This window comes from Leiobunum rupestre, chromosome 3 (assembly GCF_980474605.1).
Source record: "Leiobunum rupestre chromosome 3, qqLeiRupe1.1.hap1, whole genome shotgun sequence".
NCBI classification, from domain to species: domain Eukaryota; kingdom Metazoa; phylum Arthropoda; class Arachnida; order Opiliones; family Sclerosomatidae; genus Leiobunum; species Leiobunum rupestre.
In genome coordinates this window covers 69,976,486-69,991,206 of record NC_143386.1, presented here as the reverse complement: position 1 = coordinate 69,991,206, position 14,721 = coordinate 69,976,486, and the positions used below count along the sequence as shown (strand labels likewise).

The 14,721-nt window shown below is 31.6% G+C and overlaps 1 protein-coding gene across 5 annotated transcripts in view; it reads left to right on the top strand.

Annotated features, from left to right (window-relative positions):
* Ac76E (adenylate cyclase type 2 Ac76E) overlaps positions 1 to 14,721 on the top strand; it is a 266,968-nt gene that overhangs the window by 205,480 nt on the left and 46,767 nt on the right. For all 5 annotated transcript variants that reach the window (XM_090169106.1, XM_090169108.1, XM_090169107.1 and 2 more), the window contains one exon: positions 2,812 to 2,958. In XM_090169106.1, coding sequence (XP_090025232.1) covers positions 2,812 to 2,958 — 147 coding nt within the window. The remainder of the gene's footprint in view (positions 1 to 2,811; positions 2,959 to 14,721) is intronic.

Below are 14,721 nucleotides of genomic sequence, written 5' to 3'. Positions count from 1 at the left end.
TTAAAATGACTGTAATTTATGTTATTGGACAATTTACAAACGATCCAATCATTGCGAGGGGTACCTATAAGTACCCGCGTTTGGGTAAAAATTTAGCTTAACTAACTTGTTTTGATTACGGCGATAGCGACATCTGTTGAAAAAAGAGCTACTTGACGTCGAGCCGACACTTGCTTTAAACCACCCGTCGAAGACGCGTAGACTCCTACAAGTTCCTTTTTCACGTTTTCGAGAGCTGGATTAAGCTGTCCAATATTTCCGCCACGAAGAAAGATAATAAAAAAATATGATATAATAATATATTATTCATAATATAATAAATATAAGGTTAAGGTACGTTCGAGCGAAAAAAACAGTTTCGATCGAATGCTGTTTGTTTGAAGGCCTGGTTCATTCAGCAGTAGTTGCATTTGATAGAATTTTCGGTTTATCGAATAGTGGTTAAAATAAAATACTGTTTAAGGAGGAAATACGTGTAGCTAAACTAATGAATATTCCGGTTAAGGGAATATTCGTTTGGACTATACTAAAATAATCTTTTGGTTACATTTTATGTACGCCGCGGTACTTTTTACGAAATAAAAGTGCGTTTTTAGGATAGGTTAGGTTATATTTTATACGTTTTTTCGAATTCAAAGCGTTTCTTGTGGGCCGATTTGTATTATAATTTTGAAATGTATATTTATATGTAGTACTGTCTAAAATAATTATCATTAGTCCTACCTCACATTCTAGCTTAAAATATCAGATTGAGTAGTTTCTTATAAATTTGAGGTTTGATCAAATTAATTTCGGAAATAAGTTGTTTCGATCATTTGAAACAGTGTTCCATCACATGGAACTCGATAAAACATAATATAAATTCCGTAATATTTAAATTTAAGTATGTAGAACAAAAATATGTACAATTTATGGTATCGAAAATGATGACTAAAAGTGCCTATTATAAATATTTAATTACGGAAAATTAACGACCTTAATGGAAAATATACCTTTAAAACCCATTTCACAAACTAAAATAAACCAGCTTGCAGGAATCCGACAAAGTTTTCCCACAAAGATTGATTTAAATACTCAAAAAGTAAGAATTTAGTCAGTCCGCCATGCTTAAGATTAACAAAATTGCTAAATGAATAATAAAAATTCGTTTTGATCAGTTTCAGTAATTTAGGTCGAAATTTTACTCAAAAACGGTTCGAAATATATTGTTTTAACATACTCTGATACTACAAATTCAGCTTTAAATAAATTAAAAATATAATGATACTACATTCGGATCTTAATATAGTAGTTTCAAATCGAATACTACACTTCTGATCCTAACGCAATGATTCGATAAAAATTTTTTTTTCAAAGCTTATTCTACATATCTTACCCAAAAAACCCAATAGTTTGAGTTACTACACTAGCCGAAAGAATTAATATCAAAACGAATACTTCACGTTAATATTGGCCATACAAAACTTTAACCTAATATGAATGAGAAGTAATAAAAGAACAACAAATACTACACTTTGATCTTAGCCGGTAGAATACTTTCATTTAATTACTACATTTTGGTCTTGACAGAATTACCTAATAAAAAAAGAAACCGTAACACCTAAACCAAAACTACACTTTGATTTTAATGAGAAGATCAGTTAATATCATTTCAATTACTACACTTTGATCTTAATGAGAAGATCAGTTAATATCATTTCAATTACTACACTTTGATCTTAATGAGAAGATCAGTTAATATAATTTCAATTACTACACTTTGATCTTAATGAGAAGATCAGTTAATATAATTTCAATTACTACACCGGATAATTTTAAAAACTACTACATTTTGATCTTAAAGATGATTTAGATGACGTAGAATTTTCTGTAAATATTAAAAGTATTAAACCTACCCGCCCTAAAACCTTTAGAGTATAAAACTAGGCCTACACTTCATTACTGAATGGCTAACCTTCCTGTTGTAGAAGTCAGAAAGGAAATGCAAGCCAACAAGAATGATCCAAAATGCTAATTAGAAAGTCAGTTATAACTAATAACACCGCGATACACTTGACATACTGCCCAGAATGTAATGAGGTGAACCGAGAATGTGAAGGTGCAACTATATAGCCTCTGTTTCCATGATACTAGGACGATATCGTTCTCCTACACGGACAGAGAGAACCAGGTATGATACCGCATTGTCTGCCCCCTTTATCCAGTGAAAGGAGAAAAGGTTACACGATTAAAGGAGGAGGTGCGTATTTTAAACGTAGAGGGGCGTGGTTTTAGCCTAGAGGGGCGTGGTTTTAATCCATAGGGGCGTGGTTTTGGGCGAATGTCACTTACACCGAGACAGTCAGGTATGATACCGCACTCTGTAAAGGGGGAAGATTACACGATGGAAGGCAAATGGGCGTGGTTTTCGGTGAAGGGGTGGATAAAGGGGCGTGATTCAACTTACACGGAGACAGAGTCAGGTATGATACCGCAGTGTCTTCCCCCTTTATCGAGTGAAAGGAGTAAATATTACACGATTAAAGGAAGAGGGGCGTGGTTTTGGCCTAGAGGGGCGTAGTTTTGGGTGTAAGGGCGTGGTTTTGGGCGAATGGGCTGATTTAAGGGGCGTGGTTCCACGATTAAAGGAGAATGGGCGTGGTTTCCAAGGAAGGGGGGCGTGGTTTTCAGTTGAGGGGCGTAGTTTTTTCGGGGAACCACAACACGAACAGGATGATAACCAAACATTATCTGCTCACCTGAATACGAACTTGATTTAACGTTTACATAATAAACTGAAACTCTAATAGATCTAATTTTGTTGCAAAATAGGAGCTGTATCACGAGAGTTACACGAGCGTCGCGGTGATGTTCGCTTCCATTCCGAACTACAAGGAATTCTACGACGAAACGGACGTGAACAAACAAGGCCTGGAATGCCTCCGCCTCCTCAACGAAATCATCTGCGATTTTGACAAGGTGAGATTGACATAATTCTCACAGCCTTTGAAGTTCTACGAATATTCTGAGCTATAATTGGTTTATTTGAAATTCTCAGAAGAATTGGTTTAAATGATCACTAATTTCAAAGTTAAGCCGAACTCTAAATTCTAAAAATAAAACAATAACCTTAAAATAAAACTTAAATCTTAAATTCTCAAAATGCATTTACAATTCTAAAGATATATTTTAAATTGAAATCTTGAATAATCAGTTTAAGCTCTCGAAATCAATTTTAAAACTTTATATTTTTAAGATCAATTTTAAATCAAAATATTAAAATCTCGACCAAAATAGTAACGTCTCAACAAAAATAGTAACGTCTAGAAAAAATAGTAAAGTCTCGACATAAATAGTAAAGTCTCGTCATAAATAGTAAAGTATCGACGTAAATAGTAAAGTATCGACGTAAATAGTAAAGTGTCGACGTAAATAGTAAAGTATCGACGTAAATAGTAAAGTCTCGACGTAAATAGTAAAGTATCGACGTAAATAGTAAAGTCTCGACGTAAATAGTAAAGTCTCGACGTAAATAGTAAAGTCTCGACGTAAATAGTAAAGTCTCGACGCAAATAGTTAAATCTCGAAATCAAGTCTAAAATCTCGAAATAAATTTTAATTAATTAAAATAAGCGTCAAATGTGCGACGACGCGCCAAACGCTCGATGGCGACCGAAAATGAGCTACGTCTATTGAAAAATTTTCCATTTTCCAATTAAGCGAATATTCGCTCACCGTGTAGTTGTCCTCTAAGCCCTATCCCCCCCTACTACCCCCGCGCCTAAATTTGCGCTTCCCCCGACGAATTAAGGACTAAACCATGTCTTGTCCGTCGCGTCATTATCTCTTAAGACGACCCCCCCTCGTATCGATTTCAAGGGATGGAGACACAAAATCCAACTGCCACCCTCCCAGCCCCGTCCTTCCATCAAATCCCAGAGATTCTTTCAAGACCAGAAGTGTATAATATAATCTTGCCTGAGAAGTAACCCTCCAAGACATAAAAATGATACATGTTCCCTCACATGAACTTGGCAGTGAATTTCCCACTCGAACCGCGGAGGCATAAAACCACATCACGCCTCAAATTTTACCGCCTCACTATGTGAAATGTAAAAATTATGCTTCTTATTGGATAGCCATATTTTAGTCAAGTCACGTACTTATCATAAGCCATATTTTAGTCAAGTCACGTACTTATTATAAGCCATATTTTAGTCAAGTCACGTACTTATTATAAGCCATATTTTAGTCAAGTCACGTACTTATTATAAGCCATATTTTAGTCAAGACACGTACTTATTATAAGCCATATTTTAGATATTTAAGTCAAGTCACGTACTTATTATAAGCCATATTTTAGTCAAGTCACGTACTTATTATAAGCCATATTTTAGTCAAGTCACGTACTTATTATAAGCCATATTTTAGTCAAGTCACGTACTTATTATAAGCCATATTTTAGATATTTTAGTCAAGTCACGTACTTATTATAAGCCATATTTTAGATATTTTAGTCAAGTCACGTACTTATTATGAGCCATATTTTAGTCAAGTCACGTACTTATTATAAGCCATATTTTAGATATTCAAGTCAAGTCACGTACTTATTATAAGCCATATTTTAGTCAAGTCACGTACTTATTATAAGCCATATTTTAGTCAAGTCACGTACTTATTATAAGCCATATTTTAGTCAAGTCACGTACTTATTATAAGCCATATTTTAGTCAAGTCACGTACTTATTATAAGCCATATTTTAGATATTTTAGTCAAGTCACGTACTTATTATAAGCCATATTTTAGATATTTTAGTCAAGTCACGTACTTATTATGAGCCATATTTTAGTCAAGTCACGTACTTATTATAAGCCATATTTTAGATATTCAAGTCAAGTCACGTACTTATTATAAGCCATATTTTAGTCAAGTCACGTACTTATTATAAGCCATATTTTAGTCAAGTCACGTACTTGTTATTAGCCATATTTTAGTCAAGACACGTACTTAGTATAAGCCATATTTTAGTCAAGACACGTACTTATTATAAGCCATATTTTAGTCAAGACACGTACTTATTATAAGCCATATTTTAGATATTTAAGTCAAGTCACGTACTTATTATAAGCCATATTTTAGTCAAGCCACGTACTTATTATAAGCCATATTTTAGTCAAGTCACGTACTTATTATAAGCCATATTTTAGATATTTTAGTCAAGTCACGTACTTATTATAAGCCATATTTTAGATATTTTAGTCAAGTCACGTACTTATTATAAGCCATATTTTAGATATTTTAGTCAAGTCACGTACTTATTATAAGCCATATTTTAGTCAAGTCACGTACTTATCATAAGCCATATTTTAGTCAAGTCACGTACTTATTATAAGCCATATTTTAGTCAAGTCACGTACTTATTATAAGCCATATTTTAGTCAAGTCACGTACTTATTATAAGCCATATTTTAGTCAAGTCACGTACTTATTATAAGCCATATTTTAGTCAAGACACGTACTTATTATAAGCCATATTTTAGATATTTAAGTCAAGTCACGTACTTATTATAAGCCATATTTTAGTCAAGTCACGTACTTATTATAAGCCATATTTTAGTCAAGTCACGTACTTATTATAAGCCATATTTTAGTCAAGTCACGTACTTATTATAAGCCATATTTTAGATATTTTAGTCAAGTCACGTACTTATTATAAGCCATATTTTAGATATTTTAGTCAAGTCACGTACTTATTATAAGCCATATTTTAGTCAAGTCACGTACTTATCATAATCCATATTTTAGTCAAGTCACGTACTTATTATAAGCCATATTTTAGATATTTTAGTCAAGTCACGTACTTATTATAAGCCATATTTTAGATATTTTAGTCAAGTCACGTACTTATTATGAGCCATATTTTAGTCAAGTCACGTACTTATTATAAGCCATATTTTAGATATTCAAGTCAAGTCACGTACTTATTATAAGCCATATTTTAGTCAAGTCACGTACTTATTATGAGCCATATTTTAGTCAAGTCACGTACTTATTATAAGCCATATTTTAGTCAAGTCACGTACTTATCATAAGCCATATTTTAGTCAAGTCACGTACTTATCATAAGCCATATTTTAGTCAAGTCACGTACTTATTATAAGCCATATTTTAGTCAAGTCACGTACTTATTATAAGCCATATTTTAGTCAAGTCACGTACTTATTATAAGCCATATTTTAGATATTCAAGTCAAGTCACGTACTTATTATAAGCCATATTTTAGTCAAGTCACGTACTTATTATAAGCCATATTTTAGTCAAGTCACGTACTTATTATAAGCCATATTTTAGTCAAGTCACGTACTTATTATAAGCCATATTTTAGTCAAGTCACGTACTTATTATAAGCCATATTTTAGTCAAGTCACGGACTTATTATAAGCCATATTTTAGTCAAGTCACGTACTTATTATAAGCCATATTTTAGTCAAGACACGTACTTATTATAAGCCATATTTTAGATATTTAAGTCAAGTCACGTACTTATTATAAGCCATATTTTAGTCAAGTCACGTACTTATTATAAGCCATATTTTAGTCAAGTCACGTACTTATTATAAGCCATATTTTAGTCAAGTCACGTACTTATTATAAGCCATATTTTAGATATTTTAGTCAAGTCACGTACTTATTATAAGCCATATTTTAGATATTTTAGTCAAGTCACGTACTTATTATAAGCCATATTTTAGTCAAGTCACGTACTTATCATAATCCATATTTTAGTCAAGTCACGTACTTATTATAAGCCATATTTTAGATATTTTAGTCAAGTCACGTACTTATTATAAGCCATATTTTAGATATTTTAGTCAAGTCACGTACTTATTATGAGCCATATTTTAGTCAAGTCACGTACTTATTATAAGCCATATTTTAGATATTCAAGTCAAGTCACGTACTTATTATAAGCCATATTTTAGTCAAGTCACGTACTTATTATGAGCCATATTTTAGTCAAGTCACGTACTTATTATAAGCCATATTTTAGTCAAGTCACGTACTTATTATAAGCCATATTTTAGTCAAGTCACGTACTTATCATAAGCCATATTTTAGTCAAGTCACGTACTTATCATAAGCCATATTTTAGTCAAGTCACGTACTTATTATAAGCCATATTTTAGTCAAGTCACGTACTTATCATAAGCCATATTTTAGTCAAGTCACGTACTTATTATAAGCCATATTTTAGTCAAGTCACGTACTTATTATAAGCCATATTTTAGTCAAGTCACGTACTTATTATAAGCCATATTTTAGATATTCAAGTCAAGTCACGTACTTATTATAAGCCATATTTTAGTCAAGTCACGTACTTATTATAAGCCATATTTTAGTCAAGTCACGTACTTATTATAAGCCATATTTTAGTCAAGTCACGTACTTATTATAAGCCATATTTTAGTCAAGTCACGTACTTATTATAAGCCATATTTTAGTCAAGTCACGTACTTATTATAAGCCATATTTTAGTCAAGTCACGCACTTATTATAAGCCATATTTTAGTCAAGTCACGTACTTATTATAAGCCATATTTTAGTCAAGTCACGTACTTATTATAAGCCATATTTTAGTCAAGTCACGGACTTATTACAAGCCATATTTTAGTCAAGTCACGTACTTATTATAAGCCATATTTTAGTCAAGTCAGGTACTTATTATAAGCCATATTTTAGTCAAGTCACGTACTTATTATAAGCCATATTTTAGTCAAGCCACGTACTTATTATAAGCCATATTTTAGATATTTTAGTCAAGTCACGTACTTATTATAAGCCATATTTTAGATATTTTAGTCAAGTCACGTACTTATTATAAGCCATATTTTAGATATTTAAGTCAAGTCACGTACTTATTATAAGCCATATTTTAGTCAAGTCACGTACTTATTATAAGCCATATTTTAGTCAAGTCACGTACTTATTATAAGCCATATTTTAGTCAAGTCACGTACTTATTATAAGCCATATTTTAGATATTTTAGTCAAGTCACGTACTTATTATAAGCCATATTTTAGATATTTTAGTCAAGTCACGTACTTATTATAAGCCATATTTTAGTCAAGTCACGTACTTATCATAAGCCATATTTTAGTCAAGTCACGTACTTATTATAAGCCATATTTTAGATATTTTAGTCAAGTCACGTACTTATTATAAGCCATATTTTAGATATTTTAGTCAAGTCACGTACTTATTATAAGCCATATTTTAGTCAAGTCACGTACTTATTATAAGCCATATTTTAGATATTCAAGTCAAGTCACGTACTTATCATAAGCCATATTTTAGTCAAGTCACGTACTTATTATAAGCCATATTTTAGTCAAGTCACGTACTTATTATAAGCCATATTTTAGTCAAGTCACGTACTTATTATAAGCCATATTTTAGTCAAGTCACGTACTTATCATAAGCCATATTTTAGTCAAGTCACGTACTTATCATAAGCCATATTTTAGTCAAGTCACGTACTTATTATAAGCCATATTTTAGTCAAGTCACGTACTTATCATAAGCCATATTTTAGTCAAGTCACGTACTTATTATAAGCCATATTTTAGTCAAGTCACGTACTTATTATAAGCCATATTTTAGTCAAGTCACGTACTTATTATAAGCCATATTTTAGATATTCAAGTCAAGTCACGTACTTATTATAAGCCATATTTTAGTCAAGTCACGTAATTATTATAAGCCATATTTTAGTCAAGTCACGTACTTATTATAAGCCATATTTTAGTCAAGTCACGTACTTATTATAAGCCATATTTTAGTCAAGTCACGTACTTATTATAAGCCATATTTTAGTCAAGTCACGTACTTATTATAAGCCATATTTTAGTCACGTCACGTACTTATTATAAGCCATATTTTAGTCAAGTCACGTACTTATTATAAGCCATATTTTAGTCAAGTCACGTACTTATTATAAGCCATATTTTAGTCACGTCACGTACTTATTATAAGCCATATTTTAGTCAAGTCACGTACTTATTATAAGCCATATTTTAGTCAAGTCACGTACTTATTATAAGCCATATTTTAGTCAAGTCACGTACTTATTACAAGCCATATTTTAGTCAAGTCACGTACTTATTATAAGCCATATTTTAGTCAAGTCAGGTACTTATTATAAGCCATATTTTAGTCAAGTCACGTACTTATTATAAGCCATATTTTAGTCAAGCCACGTACTTATTATAAGCCATATTTTAGATATTTTAGTCAAGTCACGTACTTATTATAAGCCATATTTTAGATATTTTAGTCAAGTCACGTACTTATTATAAGCCATATTTTAGATATTTAAGTCAAGTCACGTACATATTATAAGCCATATTTTAGTCAAGTCACGTACTTATCATAAGTCATATTTTAGTCTTAAGAGTTCAAGAAAGTCATATAGTTTTTACATTATCCGTATAGGGAGATGGGCACTTCTGTCTTAAGAGTAATATCATGAACTTCTGGTACGTCTTAGCTCGGGGACTTTCCCCGCTGGGAGGATCTGTTACTATAATACATCTCCATTTGAAGGCTACAGCGAAAGCCTTTGGTGACATTCACGATACATTTGCCGCGAGATGGCGGCCACGGCGCGATGGGGGGAAGTGGTGAAGAGTAGGCTTCCATTATATCCATGTTCACGTCACCAGAAATCTCCGTATATTTGGTATCGAGTTCATTAATACTCAGACTACGTGAAATTTATCTAGACACAGCGCACTTTCGTAACGTGTACGCGTATCGCGTACGTCTAGGCTTCTCATGGACGTGCAGCAGTTGCGGCGAACGCGTAAGGCACTCCTGTTTTCAGTAATGGTTCTTTGGTAACTAATTCGCGCGTGGGGGGGGGGTCTGATTGGAAATTGCGCTTAGAACGGCTCGATTAAGAGGAAGGTTCGACGGGCGACAGGGAGAATCCTTTGCCATCAACGCCATCTATTATCAAGTTACGACGCCCGTTTAATTATAGCCCGGAGAGATTGCGGATAATCAATTTGATAGAAGTTTAGCCCGTGTAATTTATAGTTTAACACACCAAACGGATATTTAATATCGTAAATATTTAAATCATTTAAATCGACCGGGCAATTGAGATTTTAATATTTGATACGGGATTTTGAGATTTTAAAATTTGATACGGGATTTTGAGATTTTAAAATTGGTGATTGATATTTTAATATTTAAGGCATTTCGAGATTTTAAAATTGGCGATTGATATTTTAATATTTAAGAAGGCATTTCGAGATTTTAAAATTGGTGATTGATATTTTAATATTTAAGAAGGCATTTCGATATTTTAAAATTGGTGATTGATATTTTAATATTCAAGAAGGCATTTCGAGATTTCAAAATTGGCGATTGATATTTTAATATTCAAGAAGGCATTTCGAGATTTCAAAATTGGCGATTGATATTTTAATATTTAAGAAGGCATTTCGAGATTTCAAAATTGGCGATTGATATTTTAATATTCAAGAAGGCATTTCGAGATTTCAAAATTGGCGATTGATATTTTAATATTTAAGAAGGCATTTCGAGATTTCAAAATTGGCGATTGATATTTTAATATTTAAGAAGGCATTTCGAGATTTCAAAATTGGCGATTGATATTTTAATATTTAAGAAGGCATTTCGAGATTTCAAAATTGGCGATTGATATTTTAATATTTAAGAAGGCATTTCGAGATTTCAAAATTGGCGATTGATATTTTAATATTTAAGAAGGCATTTCGAGATTTCAAAATTGGCGATTGATATTTTAATATTTAAGAAGGCATTTCGAGATTTCAAAATTGGCGATTGATATTTTAATATTTAAGAAGGCATTTCGAGATTTCAAAATTGGCGATTGATATTTTAATATTTAAGAAGGCATTTCGAGATTTCAAAATTGGCGATTGATATTTTAATATTTAAGAAGGCATTTCGAGATTTCAAAATTGGCGATTGATATTTTAATATTTAAGAAGGCATTTCGAGATTTCAAAATTTGCGATTGATATTTTAATATTTAAGAAGGCATTTCGAGATTTCAAAATTGGCGATTGATATTTTAATATTTAAGAAGGCATTTCGAGATTTCAAAATTGGCGATTGATATTTTAATATTTAAGAAGGCATTTCGAGATTTCAAAATTGGCGATTGATATTTTAATATTTAAGAAGGCATTTCGAGATTTCAAAATTGGCGATTGATATTTTAATATTTAAGAAGGCATTTCGAGATTTCAAAATTGGCGATTGATATTTTAATATTTAAGAAGGCATTTCGAGATCTCAAAATTGGCGATTGATATTTTAATATTTAAGAAGGCATTTCGAGATTTCAAAATTTGCGATTGATATTTTAATATTTAAGAAGGCATTTCGAGATTTCAAAATTGGCGATTGATATTTTAATATTTAAGAAGGCATTTCGAGATTTCAAAATTGGCGATTGATATTTTAATATTTAAGAAGGCATTTCGAGATTTCAAAATTGGCGATTGATATTTTAATATTTAAGAAGGCATTTCGAGATTTCAAAATTGGCGATTGATATTTTAATATTTAAGAAGGCATTTCGAGATTTCAAAATTGGCGATTGATATTTTAATATTTAAGAAGGCATTTCGAGATTTCAAAATTGGCGATTGATATTTTAATATTCAAGAAGGCATTTCGAGATTTCAAAATTGGCGATTGATATTTTAATATTTAAGAAGGCATTTCGAGATTTCAAAATTGGCGATTGATATTTTAATATTCAAGAAGGCATTTCGAGATTTCAAAATTGGCGATTGATATTTTAATATTTAAGAAGGCATTTCGAGATTTCAAAATTGGCGATTGATATTTTAATATTCAAGAAGGCATTTCGAGATTTCAAAATTGGCGATTGATATTTTAATATTTAAGAAGGCATTTCGAGATTTCAAAATTGGCGATTGATATTTTAATATTTAAGAAGGCATTTCGAGATTTCAAAATTGGCGATTGATATTTTAATATTTAAGAAGGCATTTCGAGATTTCAAAATTGGCGATTGATATTTTAATATTCAAGAAGGCATTTCGAGATTTCAAAATTGGCGATTGATATTTTAATATTCAAGAAGGCATTTCGAGATTTCAAAATTGGCGATTGATATTTTAATATTTAAGAAGGCATTTCGAGATTTCAAAATTGGCGATTGATATTTTAATATTCAAGAAGGCATTTCGAGATTTCAAAATTGGCGATTGATATTTTAATATTCAAGAAGGCATTTCGAGATTTCAAAATTGGCGATTGATATTTTAATATTCAAGAAGGCATTTCGAGATTTCAAAATTGGCGATTGATATTTTAATATTCAAGAAGGCATTTCGAGATTTCAAAATTGGCGATTGATATTTTAATATTCAAGAAGGCATTTCGAGATTTCAAAATTGGCGATTGATATTTTAATATTTAAGAAGGCATTTCGAGATTTCAAAATTGGCGATTGATATTTTAATATTTAAGAAGGCATTTCGAGATTTCAAAATTGGCGATTGATATTTTAATATTCAAGAAGGCATTTCGAGATTTCAAAATTGGCGATTGATATTTTAATATTTAAGAAGGCATTTCGAGATTTCAAAATTGGCGATTGATATTTTAATATTCAAGAAGGCATTTCGAGATTTCAAAATTGGCGATTGATATTTTAATATTCAAGAAGGCATTTCGAGATTTCAAAATTGGCGATTGATATTTTAATATACAAGAAGGCATTTCGAGATTTCAAAATTGGCGATTGATATTTTAATATTTAAGAAGGCATTTCGAGATTTCAAAATTGGCGATTGATATTTTAATATTCAAGAAGGCATTTCGAGATTTCAAAATTGGCGATTGATATTTTAATATTTAAGAAGGCATTTCGAGATTTCAAAATTGGCGATTGATATTTTAATATTTAAGAAGGCATTTCGAGATTTCAAAATTGGCGATTGATATTTTAATATTCAAGAAGGCATTTCGAGATTTCAAAATTGGCGATTGATATTTTAATATTTAAGAAGGCATTTCGAGATTTCAAAATTGGCGATTGATATTTTAATATTCAAGAAGGCATTTCGAGATTTTTAGATTTGGTGATAATAAAAATAATAATAATAATCAGCTAAAGTGGATTTTTGCATTCTGCGATTTGACTGAATTTTTGAAATTTGAGATTTGGGGATTTAACTATGGATTCTGAGATTTAAAGATTTGATAATGCATTTTCAGGTTTTAAGAGTTGACTATGTATTTTGATGTTTGACAATTAATTGTGAGATTTGACAATTGATTTTGAGATTTGACAATTAATTTTGAGATTTGACAATTAATTTTGAGATTTTAATATGAGCAACAAGAATTTATATTTTAAGAATAATTTGAGATTTTTTACAATACAATGACAAACTATTGGTGCAAAATGTATCTAAAAATACCAACACTGGAAACAGTGTTCGTCAGTGTTTTTGAAAATTGTAATGCCAGTGTTTTGGGGGCCATGAACAATTTTATAACTTAATTAAATTAGACCAAAATAACTCTTTAGCCTTGGCTATAATTACCGTGAAATGAGCAATATAAGGTAGTTTAGGGAATATGGTAGGTGCAGCAGTGCTCACTAAACTGTCCCTTTAAAAGTTTTTTATTTTAATATTTTTATTGGAAAGTTCATATAAAACTAACCTCTTATTTAAATTCATAAAACAATGCTTCTCAAAATGAATAGCACAGAAAGCGAGATTTGTTTTGAATGCTCTAACAAATCCGGCCTCGCAGAATTTTCTATCCATTTTCATACATGGGCGCTCTCATCTCACGATGGAGCGAAATGAGTATTTTGAGAGGAGCTGCTCACAGTTTTTCACTGTCGTGAGAGGAGCGCCAGATGAGTTGTATGCAATAAACCGTTAATCGTAGGGGAGGGAGCTGATCATACTTAGTTAATTTTTATGAACAAAAGCGAATGAGTGATTTTATAATATAAAAAAATTGGAGGAGATAAATGAGTGAGTGAATCTTACGAAACGAAAAAAGGAGGATAACACTCGTGAGTGGGAAACTGCTAACAGAGAAAGAGTTGAGTGGAAAACCGCTTCAGGAGATTGGTGAGCGAATTGAGTGGGAAACAAACTGTAGTCTATTTTCGCTCGGCGAGGGGGAATGTAAATAAAGGGACCCATCCTTATAACGCTATCGTTAGGTCACAGATTCCTGCAGTACGCAACAAAAGCCCCGTTCACACATAAACTCTGCGTCCCAGCGTTTCAGATCGCTTCGGCTGAGCCATTGAGTTGGGAATAAATAGAGGTAAAACTAAATCTGGCTGACGCGGGGCCAATTTCGTTCAATAAGGAGACTTTATCAACTTTATCTTTCTACCGTGGCGGCATCTGTCTTTAGTGGTGGAAACTATATTGCAATTGATTTTTTTCGCGAATCTGATGCGAAATTGAAATGTATGATTACTCGTAACAAACAAACCTTTGAAGTAGTTTATAATAATTTTATTCTGTCAACACGATCATTTTTAACTCAAGTTACGGTAAGTTAGCTAATAATTATTTATTTTTAGCCATGTAACTTTACAAAATATAGATGGCGCTACCGCCTAATTATAAAGACGAATTTCGTACAGTCTTATCAGAACAGGTCCCGCGTAACC